At 34.7% G+C, this 22,202-nt stretch overlaps 2 protein-coding genes across 3 annotated transcripts; one reads left to right on the top strand and one right to left on the bottom strand.

Moving 5' to 3' along the window:
• The first annotated feature begins 5,972 nt into the window (after window positions 1-5,972).
• On the top strand, window positions 5,973-13,728 carry COI1 (RNI-like superfamily protein). The gene is made up of 3 exons (XM_059600313.2): window positions 5,973-6,901; window positions 11,569-12,040; window positions 12,555-13,728. The coding sequence occupies exons 1-3, from the start codon at window positions 6,420-6,422 to the stop codon at window positions 13,371-13,373; spliced, it is 1,773 nt and encodes a 590-aa protein (XP_059456296.1). The 5' UTR covers window positions 5,973-6,419; the 3' UTR covers window positions 13,374-13,728.
• A 6,301-nt stretch (window positions 13,729-20,029) lies between these two features.
• On the bottom strand, window positions 20,030-22,120 carry LOC132186157 (transcription factor DIVARICATA). 2 transcript variants are annotated; one of them, XM_059599996.2, is made up of 3 exons: window positions 21,592-22,120; window positions 21,003-21,408; window positions 20,030-20,733 (listed from the first exon to the last, which is right to left on the bottom strand). In XM_059599996.2, the coding sequence occupies exons 2-3, from the start codon at window positions 21,377-21,379 to the stop codon at window positions 20,250-20,252; spliced, it is 861 nt and encodes a 286-aa protein (XP_059455979.1). In that variant the 5' UTR covers window positions 21,380-21,408; window positions 21,592-22,120; the 3' UTR covers window positions 20,030-20,249. The 2 variants fall into 2 exon arrangements, with proteins under 2 accessions (XP_059455979.1, XP_059455978.1); XM_059599995.2 differs by having other exon boundaries at window positions 21,003-22,120.
• Between the last annotated feature and the right edge of the window lie 82 nt (window positions 22,121-22,202).

The raw sequence follows: 22,202 nt of genomic DNA, 5'->3' as shown, positions 1-22,202 counted from the left end.
AGGGAATGGATTTCTCAATTAAACTAAAGAATACGTTTATAAAGTTATTTAAATTGTGTGCATTGATACTTAAAAAAGACATCCCAAATTAAAATGGAACCCATTAATCAACATGGAACTTAAATTACATGAGATAGAGTCCATTTTGAATATAAATTTCTTACAAACTGATTTAGTTCTAATTATAATTAGACTCAAGCCAAATTGGTCTCAATATAACACCCTTAATTATTTAGTGAGGGGTATTTTGTGGTTGGTATTTGTGGCCTTTTTTTTTATTATTATTATTAATATTTAGACATATGTTATTTAACATTCTCTTAGCATTATTCTAACATTCTCAGCTGATGCATGTGGCATGCTCAATTTATCCATGATTTTTTGTTTTTTAATTAAGATTGATTTAATGGTGATTGAACATGCCACGTCAATTGAGAATGCTAAATAGCTTATCTCTTGATTTTACAATTATAGACATATTTTTCTTGGTGCTATAAGAGAATTAGAATAAAATCCAATTTATAAAAAATTTGTGTCCACAAATATCAACCACGAAATAAATAAAGGCGCCATATATACCGATCACTAATTAATTAAAGGTGCTATATTGAGATGGATTTAGCTTGGGTCTAGTAGTTATAATTGGAACTGAACCCTTTAAAATTTGAACACGTCTCATAATTACAAGACACAAGAAACATGCGTTCCAATTTAAATTGGAACAAAAACCCTATGCAGCGTAATCACAGTATCATATATTTCGATTTCACATTCGTTTTAGGCTCTCCAAATGCAAAAGCAAAAGCAAAGAAACAAGAAGAAGAGGCAAACAAAAACAATATCTATAGAAGCCAAGACCCCCCAAAGAGGACTAATAAGTAGGGGTTAGATATGAAGTGGCACATTGAGACTTGCAATTATTATAACTTCAACTACAAACTTCTGATGAGATCTATCACCCTATATATATAGTAAGATAGAATAAACTCTTATTAGGTTATGTGGTGGAGCCTATAAACTATTTAAGTCTAGAACTACAGCAGCTAAAAGAGCAATAGTCCAAAATGGGGCCTTATTTTATGTGAATTATTAGGCGTAAGGTGGGGTTCAGTAATGTCAAAAGAGAGATGTGATTGGAAACTCGGGCACATTTTGACAAAAAAAGTTTTATGATGATGCGATGTCTCGTAGAATATTATAAATATTCCCCACTTTTATTATAAAATTAGAAATCTGGGATCCACATTATATAAAATAAATTCCTTTTTTTTTTTTTTTTATGGGTCAAATTTGGAAATAAAAGTCGTGATTGACCTCTAGAATCATTCCCCGGCCCGTTGCTTCTTTCTCTTCAAAAGCTATTGAGTTGAGTTTTATATATTTGACAAAAAGAGCATCTAGTGTTTTATATATTTGATCTTTTTTTCTTTTTTCTTTTTTGAAAGAGAGAGAATATATATATATTGGATCGTTTGTTGGGATTGATAGAGCTTTGATCAATTGAGCCACAATTCCAATGAAATAAAATGTACGTATATCATGCATATACATATTTTTAAGTCCCCTTTCTTTTAGGGTTTATGGAATAATATTGTGATATCTTATGTCGAATAAATATTTAATATTATTTCCTCTTACCAATATTACTTCTTGTAAATTTAGATCAAGACAGCAGTAGTATACAATTTAGAGGTTAATTAAGTGTCCTTTAACAACTTTAAAGGACGTACACTTACCACGACTGATATATATGTATAGGATATCATCCTTTTTATATATTTCGATAAATATATATATATATATATTTTTATATTAGAACCATTCAGATACACGATTTATAAATAAGCAGTCAAATATTTTGAATCATATATGGATTACTTATTCTTTTTAAAATCTAATCATTATATATGAATCCCCTGATCAGCCAAATGAATAAAATATTTGTTAATATTGAATTTATAGAGAAAAAATGACGCGACCTGATCGATCTCCTATTTAAGTGATCATGAAACAGTACTAGGTTTTTATTTTTAATTATTATTTTTTTTTTCTGTTACTTATTAAGTAATTCAAATTTAATAATGTGATGTGTTATCGTGAATCATCTGATGATAATAATAATAATATAAGCACAAATTAATGTGATCACCTTGCAACAACCAGCTGGCATGGCAATTGGCATGTGTTGCTTCCAATTAGTCGAGAATGCACTAGTGTTCAGTGCATGCAAATGCAATGCATGCTGCATTGATAGGGACGCTATCGGTGTGAAGTAAAAGTTTTCGGCCGTTGATCTCCATTCTCCAGTGTACACCTTTAATTTACGCTCACCCATACGCAAGCAATTTCCACCAAACACCCGACTCTAGCTAATTCCATACTTTTCCATACGTTTCTTAGCATCACCCTATTCTACACAAATATCATTCTTAGGGTCCCCTTGTACCTCTCTTTCCTCCCTTTGAATATATATATATATATATATATATATATATAATGCTCTCCAGTTTGTTTTTTTTTTTTTTTTTTTTTTTTAAATAAAAAAAATTAAATACCCTAATAATTATTTTTAAATCAAAATTTTACTTCTTTTTTTTTTTGAATTTCGTCTCCCCATATTTAAAATTTTAGTTCCACCCTTACGTGTTAACATGTGATTGAAACCACACTAACCAAAAAAAAAAAAACATTAACACCTTCTGATTATACGCTAACACGTGTCAACAAGTTGTAAAATAGTTATAAGTTTAGCAGTTTTTTTTTAAAAAAAAATAATGTTACACATATAACTCTTTTACAACTTGCTTACACATGTCAATATGTGATTTGAGGCATGTCAGCTACTATTTTATTTATTTATTGTTTTTTTTTTATCACCCTTAGTTCGCATGTTGACATGCGCATGGCAATAAGTTGTAGTCTATCATTTTTCTTGAAAAAAATGCCATTTAAAACTTGAAAACATTCATATTTTCGGGCAACATACAAAGGGGTGTATTTTTTAAAAAATATGTAATTTTAGAGGCCAAAATGTAATTTTAAAAGACGAACCACTATTTTACCGGATACTTAACTACGTTTTAAAAAATCACATTTCTATTAAATGCATTTTGAAGTTACTATTTTTTTCAAATCCATAGAGTTACATGTAAGAAGTGAAATAAATATAATGGCCAAAGCCCTATATATATTTGATATTAAATGCGACAAAGACTTTGATAAGGAAAGGTAAATATATTTGTCAATCACAAAACCTGGAATACTGTACATCTATAACCTTTAGCTAAAGTACTTCAAGTTGAGAAATATCACGTCCATTGCAATTTATATGATGATAAAAGATATTTTGCACCTTCCATAGATATATGTGTCAAATTTGTTAAACGTCTTTTCAAAAAAAATAAAAATAAAAAATTGTTAAATGTAATAAGACACACTTGTATCACCTTTGACATTGTCCAATCGTGTCACCCAGACTAAAAAAAAAAAAACAAAAAGATAATTAAGGCTCATGCCATTCCAAGCCACGTATACCTCGTAGGTGGCCTACATGTCCTGTCCGAGTATTTTTAAATCACATCAAAATTGAAATATTATTATTAGATTTTAGATAGATTATTATTAAATTTTAAATTTAGTAAATTTTAGGATCACATCAAAAAACATGCATTTGAATGTATACGGGTATTAATTAAGTATGTGTAACATTTATCAAAACTAAGAACACTCTCAAAACAAATACAAAAGCTATTTTCTTTCCAAAAAAAAAAAATATATGGGCACGAGGAAAATTATTTATATCATATAATTGAAGCTGAGAGGTAGGAAAGAGAGGGCATGTATGACGTAATTAATCATATTTTAATTCATTATTGATTTTTAGATATTGATTTAGCAATACTATGAAGTAATTGAAAATAAACAAAAACAATTTGACGCATTGATATTATAGATTATAGATTTAGATAGTGCTGTTACGACATTCGGTTTTGTTTGTTTAAAGTTTAAACCAATATCTTTTTTAATTTGTTTTTATTTTTTTTTGTTTTGAAAACAAAAATACTAACAAATTTTCAAACAAAAAACAAAAGGCACACTCAAGAATAACAAACGGATAATCAAATCATTTTATGTTTATTTGTTTCTTTCCCTTACAAGGAGTTTTAAAAGTTAATGGCTTTCGAAGCACGTTTTATCTTTTTCCATGGGAATGGTTGTTACATATATCAACCCAAACAAGGAAGAAAATATAGGGAAGTGAATTACCCAAAATTTCCATTCTTCAGTACATCCTAATTGTGTTAAAAGTGGCCGGACCACCCCTTTTGGCCTCCAATCATTTTAAAAGCGATTGTAGCATGTTCAGTAGAATGCGATTGTAGTATGTAACATTACTTAATTAAAAAATTATGTATTTCTTACATGCTAAAGGATATATTTGAAGGAAATTTTCTTTAACTTACTCTAATAAGTGATAAGTATCACTTAACATGTTTGAGTTTCTAAAAAATTAATGTTTTGGTTCATAGCTCTGAAAAATATTAAAAACAAAAACATGTAAGAGATGATACTTGACACTTACTATACTAGATTAGAGAAAATTTGTGTCTTGGCAATTTTATGGATTTAGATCCTCTCATATTGTTTAAAATATGAGCCCTCAATTTCATCTATCAGTCTAAACAAATTCAAAAGTTTGTGTTACTGAGGCAAGCAAATTTGACATGTTGAAAACTAAAATTAATTACATCGATAACATACAAACTTCTAGATTTATTTAAAATCACAATTTTATAGTGTGTTAGAGGAAATCCCTCAAAAATAGTTTGGAATAAATTTATGTACCTTTAGTTTTAATTTGTTATCTCTTTAACTATTGGTTTGAAATTAGTTTGAGATTTTAATTTAAAAGCGATTATCACTTTCAAAATATAGAGAAATATAGTAACTAATGAAGTGATAAGACTACCATTGATAATCAACCATTGGATTAGAAATCAATGACAAAATTTAAATCTTGTGTAAGATTATAATCCTTGTGAGAACCTATCAAAGCTCAAGTCTCATATAGGTGCCTAGGCAGCTCGAACTCAAATTATTCAAATAGGTACGCCCAGACAAACTCTTACGTAAAGCTATCCTATTGCTACAACAAATCTAATCACCAATCTACTAAATAAAGTTACTCTTTTGAATTGCTATGGAACTACTAATTACTTTGTGTATTTTCTTTCAGAATAATGTCATAAGTCTTTTACGTGTCCCTTAAAAAATGATGTGGCTTTTAAAATTATCATTTGATAATAATGATCAATTATATGCTCAATAGTAATTTTAAAAATCATATCATTTTTTGAGATGCTTCAAAAACAGTGAATTAGGATTCACGAAGAGCATTGAGTTAGTTATATTATAGATAAATTTTTGTCTCATAAAAAAGTTAAAAGACAAAAATATTATTCAAATATAATTAACTAAATATTAATCGATTCAAATAAATTAGAAAAGATATAGTAAAAAAAAAAAAAAAAAAAAAAGTACTTCTACCATTACTCTTTTATTAAAAGTGGTTTTTTAACTACGTCGTTCTTTCGCAATACTTGAATAACCAAGGGTATTTCTGGAAAGTTTGCCACAAAATTCTAGGTTCAATCATTTCCAACCCCGGAAAGCAACCTGCAGTCCCAACTTTCCCTTTTTATATTTTTACCGTTAAAACTCTCAAAACCAAAACCACCCCTCTACAGTACCCGGTGCAGCAACGCGATCACCAACGCCTTATATCCCGATCCAGCGTATCACGTCCCGCCACGTTGCCACCACTAACCAGAAGTGCCAATAATTCCGCACTAGAACTGCTACTAAGCAAAACAGAGAGCGGAGCGAAAATAACAGATATCGAGCTTCACTTTCTAAACAATGACGTGTGATTGGTTGCGCTAGTGTAGTTTTGTCGTTTCCTCTTTATCGTCACTTTTTTTTTCTTCTCCTTGTTTCCCCTCTCTTCCTCTCCTCCTTTTCTTTACACCCAAACCCCTCCCTTCTCTATTCTAGAGGCGCATAATCGACCCCTCACTAGGGTCTGATCTAATCCCCACCTTTCAACTGTTTCCAACCGTCGCCGTTGGATTCGTATTCCGACGATCTCCGCCCTCCGATCTTCCTCGCACCATGTGGATCTCGTCTACACCGCGTTTGTTTCTCTCTCGCTCCTTAGTTAATAGACCGGCTCGTTTCGCTCGTAACCGTTGAAGAGTGAGCTCGGTTGCGAGTTTACGGTTTTGTTTCTTTAGTTGATTTTTGGAACCGATTTTGGGCTTGTTTTGGAGATTAGGAGCTCACTCGAAGCTTCTGAGCTCATCTTTTGTTACTTTGTTGAGGTTTTGTTTTGGACGGTGGTTTGGAGAGTTCTGGTGGCGATGGAGGATCGGAACGTGAGCAGAATGGGTGCCGGAATGTCGGACGTGGTTCTTGGCTGCGTGATGCCGTACATCCACGACTCGAAGGACCGGGACGCAGCGTCGCTGGTGTGCCGGCGGTGGTACGAGCTCGACGCGCAGACGCGGAAGCACGTGACGATCGCGCTCTGCTACACGACGAGCCCCGATCGGCTGCGCCGGAGGTTTCAGCACCTGGAGTCGCTGAAGCTGAAGGGAAAGCCCAGGGCCGCGATGTTCAATCTGATACCGGAGGATTGGGGAGGCTACGTCACGCCCTGGGTGAACGAGATCGCCGAGTCGTTCAACTGCCTCAAGTCGCTTCACTTCCGGCGAATGATCGTCAGGGACTTGGATCTGGAGCTTCTTGCTCGGTCCCGCGGGCGCGTGCTCCACACGCTCAAGCTCGACAAGTGCTCTGGCTTTTCCACCGATGGGCTTCTTCATATCGGTCGCTCCTGCAGGTTATTTTTCTTTTTTGTGTTCTTTTTGTTTTTGATAATTCAAGTTTGTTGTTTTCGTCTGTAGGTTTTGTACTCTTGTGGATTTGCATTTAATACTTGTTTTGCTATGGGCTTTAATTTCGGGATTGAATTAAATTTTAGGTAATTAGGAAAGATTATTATTAATTTGAAGAGGAATCTAACAGAATTTTGTGCCTTATTAAGTTTAACGAAAAGGAAAAAAGTTTCTTTTTGTGTTGAATCTGCTTACTAACTGATTCTTCCAGTTTATTACCTGGCCGAGGTTTCTTTTATGAAAAATAGTTGCTGAGCATTCTCTTTTATTTTTCGAATCCTTTTTTATAAATTTTTTTATTGCTATTTTCTTGCTGTTGGATTTGTTATAGATTGTGTGACTTACTGAGCTTTCTCTTTTGTTTTTTGAATCCTATTAGATAATTTTTATTTTTTTATTTTTTTATTTTTAAGAGAAATGATAAAAATTATTCTCCTGCCCATCTTTCAGTCATTTCTGTATAGTAAATGGATGAATCCATCATTAAATTTGTGGAACCTACATGTGAGTTCACAAATTTAATGGTGGATTTGCAAAAGAGATGATTGAGAGAATGATGTGTAACGTGTTTATTTTTTTATTGCTATTGGATTGGTTAAATATGGTTTGCAAGCCTTGAATTTCTTTGAGCGTGACTTGTATAGTTTTCCTTTATCTTTAGTTAGTCTCAACTTCCTTTTTCAGTCATTTGTTTCTCAACTTCCTTTTCAATATGGATTGCAAGCCTTGAATTTCTTTGAGCGTGACTTGTGTAGTTTTCCTTTATCTTTAGTTAGTCTCAACTTCCTTTTTCAATCATTTGTTTCTGATACAGTTCAGTGCTTCTAATTGTTGTTAAGGGGTTGCATTTTTAATGGTTGACATGCTAGTTTTAATTTATTTTTGATTGTATGCAAACTCTTTGTTGTTATCTTCAACGATTAGCCAAAATTAAGGTCATTCAATTATTATATCTAGAGAATAACTTCAACAAGGACCTAGTGGAAATAAAGTCCTTTACACCCTCCAATAGCTGCCACGTCAGCATGGAACACAATACCAAAGGCGCTTATCCACACCATATAGTGTCTACCTATTTGCAAAATAGAGGGTGGTGGTGTGGCCCCCCTTCCAAATCTATGGGGGTGGCCACGACCACCCCACTGTTCTAAAAGGGGGCCGTGGCCACCCCATTCCGAAATAGGGAGTGATAAACAATGGGGTGGTGGCGCAGCCACCCCTGCCAGAACAATGGGTTTCTCTTAATGTGGTAGTTCTCCATTGGAGGGTGTAAAGGACTTGGTTTACACAAGGTCTTTATTAAAGTTATTCTCTTATATCTATATCCGATACAATGTACCACTTAGAGAAAGTTTCAGTTTCTTTGGAAAGTTAAAGCTTGAAAAAAAAGTTGACGCTTGTGAATTGATACCCTCCTCATTTAGGAGGATTACAGTACTGTACAATTTCTCGGTGGTTTGTGAAATTTTTAATATATTATTTTTAATAATGGCAAGTTTTATAAATGAAAGTATGTTCGCAGTCAATTTGAATTTGTTTAATCACTAGTTATTCAAAAAGCTTAAACATATAAGGAAAGACTGAATTTAATAATTAATTAATATTCTAACACTCTTTTTCACCCGTGGGCTCAAACTTCCTCTCAATAAGTAAGACCCAACATGTAACATATTTAACTGAAATGGGGTTAATGATGGAGATAAGGTTCGAACTCAAAATCTTTGCTTTGATACTATGTTAAATGATTGCTTACCTTTAAGGGGGCCTTGACATGGTTGGGTGCTCTGCATTAGTGTGATTGACAAAGGCTAGGCTAGGTTTGCTAATACCCAAAACAAATGTAAAGAGATTGGGGTTGAAAATGGGCAAGGAACTTGATCCCCCTAAAAAAGGGCAGATGTGGTCGAACTCTAATTTTGGAAATAGGTTGAGGCCCTTTTACCAAGTCTACTGGATAGAAGATGATAGAGGCCCAACTATCGTTGCGTTTTTCAAAAGCTCAAGTTGATAGGAAAGAGTGAATTTAATCATTAATTAATATTCTAACAAAATTTACCATTGATAGATGGGTCGAGTACAAACGGAAAGTGAGAATATTCTTGAATGGTTTCATAATCCTATAACATATTTTTTTAGACAATAGTTGTATATATTCTGGATTTGTCCATAATCAGCATTAATTGGATTCCTTGCATTGTCAATTCATATTGGTCACATTGAGGGTTGCTTAGGTAGCTGGGATTGGCGCATGTAATGCTTAGGTTAGAATTCGTAATCGGAAAATCATCTAACTAAATTTCCACTAGATTTTAGAGATGATGGGTTGTGTATGACAATGGGCTACACAAAGCATTGGTTCTTGAAACGGTGAAATAACTAGATGAATGGAGGGAAAACATGGTGATGAATATATTAATCACTTATCAGAGGAAGTTGTCCCAAATATTTATAAGTAATAATTTTATTGAAAAGAAGTTGTACTAATTATTGTTTTTTTTGATAAGTAAAAGAAAATAGAATAAATAGATAGTTATTGTTACATCAAGCACATGGGTTATGTTGTGAAACTTTTGTGTGAATGATTGAGCAGCTTTGGGGGCAATCAGTTTTGGAAAGGGCAGTGAATAATTGACTCTTTATGGTATGGAGATCAATTGTGACAACTAGTTATTTTCACTTGAGTGATCGATGGAAAGATTTCCTCACAAGTACTCTGAGAGTCGAGATGATATACTGTGTAATGAAAGACTCAGGCTTGTCAGGATTGGATTCTATGTTGGCTCGGCAATGAATCAAGATTTGGAGAATGGAAACATTCTCATTTGTCTAGAAATAATAAACATCTTGGAAAAGTTGAATTATAGGAACACTTGCTCATTCCATATAAACATTCTAAGGATGGAGTAGAACTAACAATACCGTCATAACAAATTTTAAATAGTGAAGATCTGATCATGAATCTTTTTTTCTTTTCTTTTTCTTTTTTCTTTTTTTAAGAAGGCATATGGATTAAAAGGTTAATTACTACTTCAAATGCATCAGATCTAGGACTGAGACCAAAAACTTAAATATTTATACTTTTGACAAGCAAATGCTTGTGAACTGTACATACATGAAGATTTTGAGTGAGTTTGAAAGGTAGCTCTTGCAATGATACAGAGTGAATTATATATTTGCTTTTGCTTTGAAAGCAAACTGCATTGATTCTGTATCTTGAAACTCGTCACTTGTTAGAATTGCAGGATTTATTCCAAAAAGCATGAATATGCTCATCCTTATAGAATTTATGAATTAAATTTTAGTGAACAACTAGTCATGATTTCGAGTTGGATTACAACACAAGGTGAAGGTTGGAGAATTGTAGGATTACGGGCTATGCACATGGTGAAGGTTTGAGAAGTGTGGGATAATCATCTGGGTTGTGGGACTTGGGGACTGTGGAAAGCATAGCAATACCATGAACAATGGAGCAATTGAGTATGAGTGCAATCAAAGGAGATCTATGAATAAGCAATGCCTCCCCTGTCTCTTCTCTTTCTTTTTTATATGTATAAAGTGAACTGATTTTAGCATGTGTGATGTTAAAAATTAGAACTTGAATCTCTAGAGAGATGCTTTGGGTCATTTTGATATGCTTGTCAAGTTTTAGTCCTCACATGTGTAATAGTAATACATTCTATTCATTTACTCGTTCTTTGATATTTTTTTACTTGAGCAGCTTTTTGTACTACAGTGGACAATTAGAAATTTAAAGTTGGCATTAAACAACGAGTAGAATTGTGTTCTACGCACAAAATTTTGCAAACCTTTTAAAGTACTCTCTGTGCTTCTAATTTTACATGCATTTTGGAATTTTCCATTAGAAATTTAAAGTTGGCATTAAAGCTGCTCAGGATGTACAAAATGAATTATATCTTTCCTGCAATTGCAATGCAGCTTAAACAACGAGTAGAATTGTGTTCTACGCACAAAATTTTGCTAACCTTTTAAAGTTCTCTCTGTGCTTCTAATTTTACATGCATTTTGGAATTTTCCATTAGTATTTAATCTTATTAAAATAAATCCCTGTTTTCCCTGTTGTATGACTTAGGACTGTAAGCTCGCCCCCCAAAAGAAGAAACAAGAAAGTGTTGAGATAGTGGAAGAAAAATGTTGACCTATTAATGAACATGTACTGGAGTCGGAGAAACAGGACTTGTGTGGTGGGTGCAAATTAGTTGAGAATAGTGTTGAATTGATCATGTGATACCCACGCTAATTTTAAATCTTGGTTGGTACCTGTATTTGGTGCCAGTTATTCAGGCCATTACTAGTATGTTTCTGAGTTTTGTCTGTGAGAGTATGAGTATGTCAGGTATATTAATTGATGCAGTATTTAAGATTCTTGTTGCTGGAAACATGAAATTATAACAAAATTTTAAGCATATTGTGGTAGTGCATATATGTTAAAGTTGTATAAGAGATCATTTTTCTTTTTCATTTCTATGCAACTTTGATCTTGTGGAAGTGTGAGCACAATCTGCTTTCAACTGAATTAAGCTATTGTTTCTGCGGCTCTGATCTGATCTGTAGTCATTATTGACTGATGTGTTAATTTTATATGCTTCCTCAGGAATTTAAGAACTTTGTTTTTGGAGGAGAGCTCAATTTTGGAGAATGATGGTGACTGGCTACATGAGCTTGCTGTGAACAATACAGTTCTTGAAACTTTAAATTTTTACATGACCTATCTTGAAAAGGTCAGATTTGAAGACCTTGAACTCATAGCAAGAAATTGCCGCTCCTTAATCTCGGTTAAAGTAAGTGATTATGAAATCTTGGAACTCCAAGGTTTCTTTCGTTCTGCAGCTGCTTTAGAAGAATTTTGTGGGGGTTCCTTCAGTGATCAACCTCAGAGGTACTCAACTGTATCATTACCCCCACACTTATGCCGTTTAGGTCTATCATACATGGGGAAGAATGAACTGGAAATTGTATTCCCTTATGCATCCCTACTCAAAAAGTTGGATCTCCTCTACGCGCTGCTTGACACGGATGACCATTGTATGTTAATCCAGAGGTGCCCCAACTTAGAAGTTCTTGAGGTAGAATCACAAAACCATTTCTTCTCTTTTTGTCTCGTTTCTTATCATTATTATATCTTCTTCTTTTTTCCCCCTTTGGTCTGAATCATGGATTTTCTCTTATTTCTACCATATATATACATTCTTGAACAGGCTTTTGTTTCTGGTTTTCTTACGCAGATTCTTTGCAGTTTGTTATTCAACTATTTATTGAACTTTTTTCTTCCATAAGAATCTACAGTTACTTAATTCTCATAATTTGACCTTGGCTTCTGGGTTTTATAAGATTAGATTCCTATAATTTTACCTTGTCTATACTTCTATTTTAAATTTGCCATTTGACTCAGAATGTCAACAATTGGAAAATAGGATTTAGAAACTAAAGGACAAAGCAAAATGCCAAAATACAGATGCATATTCTAGAAATTAGTGCTACCTAAGGGAGTGAGAGGGTACTAAGTGGTGCTCTTCTTTTGGACTAGGAACTGTATCTGAAAATTGCATATATTTCTAATTTTGTTTTTTGTATGGACAGACAAGGAATGTTATTGGAGATAGAGGATTAGAAGATCTTGCTCGGAATTGTAAGAGACTAAAGAGGCTTAGGATTGAGCGAGGTGCTGATGAGCAGGGAATGGATGATGAAGGGGGGGTAGTCTCCCAAAGAGGTTTGATTGCTTTGGCTCAGGGCTGCCTAGAACTGGAATATTTGGCTGTTTATGTGTCTGATATCACAAATGCTTCTCTGGAATATATTGGCACTTACTCAAAAAACCTCAATGATTTTCGCCTGGTCTTGCTTGACCAAGAAGAGAGGATAACAGATTTGCCACTTGACAACGGGGTTCGAGCTCTTTTGAGGGGCTGTGAAAAGCTTAGAAGGTTTGCATTGTATGTCCGGCCTGGGGGCTTGACTGATGTGGGTCTTGGTTATGTTGGGCAGTACAGCCAAAATATAAGATGGATGCTTCTGGGTTCTGTTGGGGAGTCTGATGCCGGGCTTTTGGAGTTCTCTAGGGGCTGTCCCAGCTTACAAAAACTAGAAATGAGGTGCTGCTGCTTCAGCGAGCGTGCCCTGGCTGCTGCTGTGATGCAACTGACTTCTCTGAGGTACCTATGGGTGCAAGGATATAGAGCATCTGGAAGTCGTGACCTTTTAGCAATGGCGCGCCCATTCTGGAATATTGAATTGATTCCTCCCAGACAAGTTCCTGTTGATCAGCTTGGGGACGATAACGTAGTAGTAGTGGAGCATCCAGCCCATATACTTGCATATTACTCCCTTGCTGGACCGAGAACAGATTTTCCAGATACTGTGATCCCTCTGGATCCAAAAGCCTTAGTTGCCGAGTAGAGCTGTATATACCACCCTATCTGCGAAGGAGTCCTCTTCCTGTCACGTCTTGTTCATAAATTCAGGTAGCTTTTCCCTTTTGGTAAGAGGTTTTCAATTTTATTTCATTTTTCTTTCCTAGTGCTAGACATTAGTCCTGTAATAAGTTTGGGGGTTTTCTTCTGTAATTTGGAAGCACTTGCGTCTTTGGTGCTGCCATCTCTCTTCCCTGTTTGGGGCAGTTGGCCTAAACTCTTCAACCCTTTGGTTACTTGGTATTAATACGCTGAGTCAATCTTATTGGAAAGAATTGTTTTATTGGGTGCAATATTGGGCCATTTCAAGTTTGTGAATAAAAAATGAAGAGTTGATTTTACTTGCTGCCATATTATTGTGACAAACAGGTTCCCCCATATGTCGGATAAGGCGGTGAAATTTAACATTTTAAGTTCGCATATTATTAAGTTGCATAGAAATATTTAGTTTTATCATAACATATAGACATTATCCTAGGTATTATGTCTATATGTTATGATAAAACTAAATGAGTGAGGGCTATCGTGGGCGATACAATTTTTTCAATCTCCCTCATCGAAGAATCAGTTGGTTTGACACTCTACTTTATTCCACTGGAGAAGAAAATAAGTATAAGTGATCTTGTCGAGTGTGCCGACTAAAGAGAATTACGATACTCAAGTCAATATTTACTTGAAAAATGAGTAACTTTACTTTCATGAACTTGCGCGTCTTTTACAAACACTACGCCAATGTTCAAAGTCTATTAATTTAGTGTATTAAACTTTAATTTTCTTCCACTTACCTACATCCGTTATACTCTTAAACCCATTCGGACAGAACACGTGTCTTTCTTCTTTGCTATTTAAAGCCTCAACTTCTTCACCATTTCATCTAAAGGGGTTTCTGGGAGCACCCCATCTTTGACATCTGAGGGTCGGAGATCATTTAGAAGTCTCAGTGGGAAAGGTGATGAAGGTGGGAGTGGTGCCGGAAGTCTTCCAAGATTAGCAGGATTGGGTCGTGCAGCAAGGCGTCAACTAGCGCAAGTTCTTTATGAGTTTTGGGGTCAACTGTATGATTTCCATGGGCAAGCTACTCAAGAAGCGAAGGTTAAGAACTGGATGTGTTGCTAGGAGTGGATTCTAAGCTTGCCTCTTCATCACTAAAAGTGGATATCACTACAAAGGAAATTTCTGGATACTTACCATCTGTGGGAGCAGGGGTCTGATCATCTTATAAATTCAAGTCTATATGACTCTCTCAAGCAGCAGAATGTGCAAAGGAGCTTGGAGTCATTGTATAGGGTTCAAAGAGGATCTTCGTCGTTGTGGTCCAACCCCGTGCAGCTGTTGGATGCATATGTTCAGAATTCAAGCCGCAATGTCATCGACTCCAGCGAAAGGCGCTATTCTAGTGTGCGCAATCTACCACCTTCTGAAAGCTGGGATTATCAGTTGGCAACGGTACATGGTTATCAGATAACATTTTATCGAATGGCTAAAGACAGAAGCTCTAATCACTTAAATAATCAAATGGAGTCTTCAACCTTGAGATCCTTTAGGCTTTTGGCTTTTAGAATTATTAGGGACATCTTCACCTACTTGTAATTAAAGGGATATTTTGGTTTCAGATTCTTCTGAAACTATATGTTATTCTACGTTCTCATGGACTTATTTCATGATTTTATAGATTTGTCTGTGGTTACAATTATTGACATGATTTTTTTTTTCTAATCCAATTATTGACATGATTGAGTTTATAAAATGCATGATTCATGGTGGCAGACGCTATATTATTATTAGGTTTTATTACTTTAGAAATTTAGATCTGTGGTGATACTAGCCTTGAAATGTTTGGACCTTTAATGTGATTTCTTATGGAATTCGATCGTTTTGTGGAGGTTGTGATTTGACAAAGAATGAGAAACATGTTTTTGTTTTAAAATGGTAGATTACATGAGAAACATGTAGAGTATTTTGAAAACCTTCCAGACTGAAAAATGGGACTAACTAATCATTATATATATATATATATAAATAATGCTCTTACCATATCCGGATCTTATCAGTGCCTTTCCTGTATTGACTTCTTTCGTATGGTTGATAGTATTCTTTGTTAGGGGTACATATGTGTTTGGACCTTTTGAGGTTTTTATACATGTAATTAGGGTTTATGAATTTTTTGAGGTTTGTGATCATTTATGTGCTCCTTTTGTCTTTAAAACCGCTTTATGTGGTCCCTTTGAGAGGACTAGACCATTTATTTGGCCAATTTCCTACTTTGGTTCGTTTACTTGCATTGTTATCTTTCGTTTTTGGGTCGGTTGTAGGGGAGTTCACCCTTTTTTGGTTTTTTGATCACTTGTACCCCTTTCTCAATTTGATTAGAGAAAAAAAAAACATAAAAAAGGCATTCATAATGAATTTTTTACATTTCTATCTAAAATACCTCATAAAAATTTCGAGGGGTTGGCTTAAGTGGTAATGGATGGCATCCCCATTAGCCATCAAGTTTCGAACCTCCTTAAGTGTAATCAATTCTTTGGGATTACGCCCACCAGTAAAGTCAAAGTCTTACTTGATCCGTGTAGAGATAGTGCTTTATACGGGTCTAAAATTTGCCTGACAGGGGCGGGTATACGAAGTGGGCCTGCCAGGTTTCTTGTCATATAAAAAAATGTTTATTTTAGCTAATGACTTTTTAAATGAATTCTACATTTGATTATCTATTCTTTCTTTATATCATTTAAGTATTCTTTTTTTTTTCCCCAAACATATACTTGCTCGTTGTTGAAAGAAGAAAAAGAAAGAGAAATGAATAAAGAAATAGAGAGAGAGGGAAATAAAAAATCACTACTTATCTCCAAAACTTAAGTTGATAGCAAATAATGAATTTTAATCATTTAATTAATATTATAACATTCATCTTCACATGTAAGTTCAAACCCCATTTTAATAAGTGATGCTAACATGTGAAATATTTAATTAAAATAGCAGGTGAATAATGAAGATAAAGTTCGAACTCAAAACTTTTACATTGATAAGAAATGAATGATTTAATAATTTAATTAATATTTTAATAGGCCAGGTCTAACAAAGTGTGATCTCTTGACTGGAAAGTTTGTAGAAAAATGTTATGAGATGTTAAAATATTAATTAAATAAACAAATTCAACACTTATCAATTTTAAGTTTTCAAAATAATTGATAATTTAACGTGATATTATTCCATGTGTTCTTTTAAACTTAAACTCTTATGATAAATGGTAATTTAAGGTGCTGTTTGTCTTTGGCAGGTTATGGAACCACTCTCTGCTGTTGGCATGTGTAGATGATAGAAGTAGAGTCATCCAATAGTTAATTTAAAGCAAATGCAGTGCTGTAAAGGAAGATGCTCAAAAAAAAAAAAAAAATTGCTGTAAAGGAAGAGAAGGGACAAAAGTGAAATTGGGTCTGTAATCATCAGCTCTATTAGAAATTTGAATTTATTGGGCACTGAGAGCATTCTAGTAGGGGTAGCCAAATGTTATATTGTGTTGTCATGCAGTGAAAATTGACAAAAAAAAAAAATTGTCTACATTTAGCTGCGACGGTGCTAGCCGTGTTTAAATTGAATAGCTAAAATAGAGAGTAAAATATAAGCGATTTGAAAAATTTGATAGTTAAAATAGAAAAATATAATTTTTTTTGCTAAATTTGATGGACCGGATGTGAATGCTTTGACAAACTAAACTGGCTAGAAACATAAATTTCAATACTTCAATTATTAAACAGAAAATAGAGAACATCATTGGACTTTTTATTTTCAACACAAAAGTGAAATTGCACTAGTGGGCGACTCCATGGAGATGAAGTCAATTCCAATTATGAATAGAACAGGTTCTTCTTCCCTAAGATAACCTACAGGCAATGGCTTTGTCCTTATTCTTCAAAGGTACTTCCTTTCACCATTTTGTGATGTCCAATTATGGGTGTAAAAGAATGCAGATTTCCCTTTCTTTCTTTCTTTCTTTTCTTTGTTTGTTTAACAAATGATCATCTGCATAGTATATTATTATTTTTATCTTTTAAGGTCCTTTTCACCTAGAAGGCCAACAAAATCGTGCCATAGCACAGTGTGCTGCACTAATGTGCATGATTTCTCAACAGTAGGGATGTTGGTAGTATCACTTGGTTGATTTTATCAGAGAAATGATACAGCACCCTTCTGTACTGGCTCTGTTTCTTCACCCCGGATACTTACTTTCACTTCTATAATAGCTAATGGAATTTGTGAGTGTAAACATATTGTTAACTTTTAGTCATAATTTGTCCACAAGTACTACCCATTATAACAAAGCTGATGACAAAACGCTTCCTGGAAGATCATCCTCAAATCCATGTGGGCCAATGAAAATGCATCTTTATAAATAGTGGAAGTTTGTGTTTGAAACATGGAATATGGCCTTTGCATGGTTCTTCAAAAGGATTTGAAGAGCAAACAAAAAAAAATTTCTAAAAGATTTCATCTTTTGTTAAGACTTTAAATAAGGAAAGATGGGTAAAGGGAAAGATTTTTAACCTTCTCAAAGGTTTGATCAAAATTAGCATAAAGTGGGCAGAGTGCTTTCTTATGCAACTTGCAGAAAGGCTGCTTTTCTTAAAATACAGTATAAAGTTGATAGTTATGTCATATAGCAAACAGGAAAAAAAGTTTCACATTAATAACCACATTGCTTATGTTGCTCTGGAAATTTTAATGCTCAATGTGTGGTTTAGAGATTGATATATGCAAAGTGACTTGGGTGGGCACTGAGCTTTTTGATAATAGTTGCAGCAGCAAAATTGATGGTAGTAGAACCCACGATGGCAACTAAAACAAAACAAAAACAGTAACAGCATTTTAGGAAACATGATTTTTTTATTTCACTTGACATTTGTGGCATGCCCATCTTTGAGATAGAGATAGTGATGCATCATCATCCATGTCATGAGGGCCCAATGAAGTACCCCAATAGTCTCTTTTTCTTTTTCTTTTTTTATGAGGAGGGGGGATTTACATTAAAAAGTGAAAACTTTTTTTTTTTTTTTTTTTTTTTTCAGAGAACATAGATGATTCTAGTATTCTAATTTTTTTTTTTTTTTTTCCTGTAATATTGATGTGATTTTTCTTTCTGCGCACCTACCCTGTGGTGATGAGAACATTCCTCGGATATAATTAAACTGTGAATTTCTACTTTTATCTCATCCACTCAAATGGATCTTTATATAATCAACTCACTAGGACTGCCTAGCATTTAGGACAAGGACCCTTTTTGCATGGAAAGAACTATAAGTGTCCATTTGATCTAACGATTTCAAAATGTGTAGTTTGAAAAAAAAAAAAAAAAAATAGTGATTTCAAAGCATAATTAATGCAAAAGCGATCTTCAAAACTAAGTTAAGCATTTAGTAAAATTACAATTCAGTGCGGTTTGAAAACTTGATTTTTTTTTTTTTTCAACGTTTTCAAATGCATTCTCACATGAAACGCTTTCTGCAATTTTTTAGAAATCTTGCCGAATCGCGGGCTAAACGCACTCTAAGAGTCTAATCTTTTAAATCTCTGGCACTGTGGCACCAAAGAAATATGGGGAAGTTTGAAGTCATTCTAGATATAAAACTCAAATAATAATCTTCCATGGTCAGGAAACAGTCAATCCCTGATGCTGCATAATTTCAAAGCTAGGTTCTCTACTCCAATGATCAGGGTTACAAACGTGCCTAAAATCTGAATACAACTATATGTCTATAATCCCTTTTCAGATTTTCAAGTAAAATACAGAATCACTATAAAGCATGATGCTTTCAGAGACTGGTAAAAGGAGCAAATATGCTGATGCAACAGTCTTGCCACGATCGACAACTGGGTTGGCTCAAACAGAAATATCAAATACAAGGCAAAATTGGATAGGTCCATAAAAAAGATGATTAGAAAAATGCAAACCACAATGGCTTTCTTGCGTGGATTGAAGCATGGGATGCTTATTAAGTGGAATGCAAACTCAGCTTCGACTAAGTGATGGTGATGAATCTTGGTCAACTTGGCCATATTATACCATAAAGGTGAGACTGGCGGAAAGCGTACCAAGAGGAAAAGAAGCAATCAGATACTGTGGAATATCAGAAAAAGTGACAAGTGAGTCAGCAAATTTGGCCACATCACCCAAAGCCATGGCTGCTTGTATGCAACTATCACAAAAAACTATTCCACATATGAATGCATAATGGATCCACGGATATCTAGCCTCAGAGCAGTCAGCCCACTTATTTGCAGAACTGGGTATCCATCATATTTAAGTTTTGATATGTGTTGAAGTTGACAAGAGAAATTGCTATACGACTAACATGGTGTTCCAGTCAAAGCCAACTCTTAATTTTTTTTTTTACAAGTCTTTATTGATCTAAATGTTAATTTTTGCTGTTACATTAACGGTGGCTAAATAGCATTATTTAGTTGAAAATAAAGAAAGGCTGAAAATAAGCTAAGAAGCACAAACTCCAAGACAAATATGTATGTTCACTTTATACACTGAGAAGCATATCTTATTGATATGGCTATTTTTAAATGCATCCTCAAACTGCCTACCGTAATGCTGACATCAGTAAAAGAATAAATTATTCAAGAGAAGGGAAATATACAGATAAATTGAAGATCTTTTATTTGATTTTCACAGTTCAAAGATTGACACCATGTATAAGAGTTTATCTTTCTGTATTGTTCAAAATCATGTAACTCGAGCCCCCATTTATGTAATCACACAGAAAACCATGACAAAGGCACTAACATTGAAATTATACTGAACATGATCGGACTTGGAACTTTTTTAATCAATGAGTACAGAAAAAAAAAAATGGCTGCCTTATCCACGTTGTTGATGTCTTGAGCATTGGATTTGAAACACTGAGTTGTGCGGTTTGGGATGAGCTGCTCCATAATAAGCACTGCCAAACAGATTGTGGCCTTGCACTTTAAAGTCATATGGAGGTGACACGAAAAGGTTTCCAATTCCATGAGTCGAGTTGAAAACCATGACAGCTTCATCATGAGGTTGATTCCAGTCGAGCGAAATTCTTGGTGTGCTGGTGGGCTTTTGCTGTGGTGTCAGCACAGAAGAGTGATCATATGAGTGTGGCTTATTGTTTTCTGATGCAGTTTCTGTGAGATTGACGGTTGTGATATCATGGATGCTTGGCCTCCTCTTATCTTTCCCTCCGGAAAGCTGCCTTATAAAGTACTTCTGAGCATGACTTGCCACTTGAGTTGGAGTCTTAGAGATCACATAATTCCGGGAGATATTTCTCCAATCCCCTTTACCGTACTTCAGGAGCCCCATCAGAAACCGCCTGCAATTCATTAACCAAACAAACCCTATTAGAAATTACTCAAGTGTGACTCAAGTAACAATGTGGCATAGTGGAAAATTTATTTGGTTAATGGCCAAGGAAAGTTGAAACGTGTTTATATTGATAGTTTTTTCATTTTTACCATCAGAAACAGAAATGTTTTGAACAACAGAAAGTGTAATATTTTAGCTTTCTAAGATTTGTCAGCAAGTGAACGAGTAATGGAAACTTCGCACCCAGAAACAGAATTTTGAAGGGAATTAATTCACCTGTGCTCTTCTTCTGTCCACGGGACCCCTTTCTTCCTTTCCTGATCAGGACCCCGAGCAGTGGAAGACTTTCTTCTATAGGCATCGAAGCTGCAATTATCAACCAACTCCAATGTGAAAGAAGAGGTGAGGTAGCCGGGAATTGGAACCCGGCCGGCTTCTATGTCACAAACATCATTTTCCAATTCCTCGTACTGCTTAATCACATCCCAAACCGTCTTACCGGGGATCATTGCAGCCACTTTCATCCATCGGTCAGGGGTTTTCTCGTCGAATATAGCAAGAGCACTCTCAAACTTCTTATTCTCTTCCCTAGTCCATTCTGTGCTCTCGCTTACTTGGAGACACCAAGGGGATCCCGGATATAGAGTTTCCATAATTACAGAGCACTAATATACAACAATAGCTGGATAATTCATGTAAGAAAGGATTGAAATCAAGTTTTTAAAGTAAGAGAAACAGAGACAGAAGGCAGAGAGAATGTAATCTTTACAATGATTTAAAAGGCATTGAATTCAGAATCTTTTACTGGGAATCAAGAATTTCCTTTTCTTAATAGCATCAATTAAAGAATCTTAAAAAGACCCACCTTTTAAGAATCGAAGGGAATCATGGAGAAACAAGAGAATTCTGATTGTGTTGCTTTGGTATAAACCCCTAGAGAGAGAGAGAGCCCAAACCCAGATGGAATTTGGAGTTTTGATTTTGAAGCAGAGAAGTTTTATGCTATTCAGATTGCCACCCTTAGCCGACAGAGCGAAAGAAGGTCTAGAAGATCAAGAAAAGAGAGAGAAATTCGACGAACCCGAGAACAATACGGTGGAAAAAGGTGGACAAAGCACGACCCAGTTGAGAAAAGAGATGGATTCTGAAGAATCCGGAAAGAAAAAGCGGGAAACCATTTTTATTTCTCTTGGTTTCTTTGAGGAGAAGAAAAAGAAATCTAAATCTATTAATATACAACAGAAAAACAGAGAGCGAAAGTGAGCAAGCGAGAATCCAAGATATGAATCAGAACCAGTTGAGATTTTCGGGTGGTTGTGGACGAGTTCGAAGTAAAGGAGAATCGGACAGAGAAAAGGACGCTTGAAATGTGGCAAGTTGAGAGTGGAGTGTGGCAGTCTAAGGCCTACTTACTGGCCTAGTGACGAAGTTTCCTCTTATAATACTATAATAGTGTGTTTGTTCATTGGATTTTCT

Source organism: Corylus avellana, chromosome 6 (assembly GCF_965113065.1).
Source record: "Corylus avellana chromosome 6, dhCorAvel1.hap1.2, whole genome shotgun sequence".
NCBI classification, from domain to species: domain Eukaryota; kingdom Viridiplantae; phylum Streptophyta; class Magnoliopsida; order Fagales; family Betulaceae; genus Corylus; species Corylus avellana.
The sequence above is the reverse complement of the archived record's forward strand: the minus strand, read 5'-3'. Positions and strand labels throughout refer to the sequence as shown.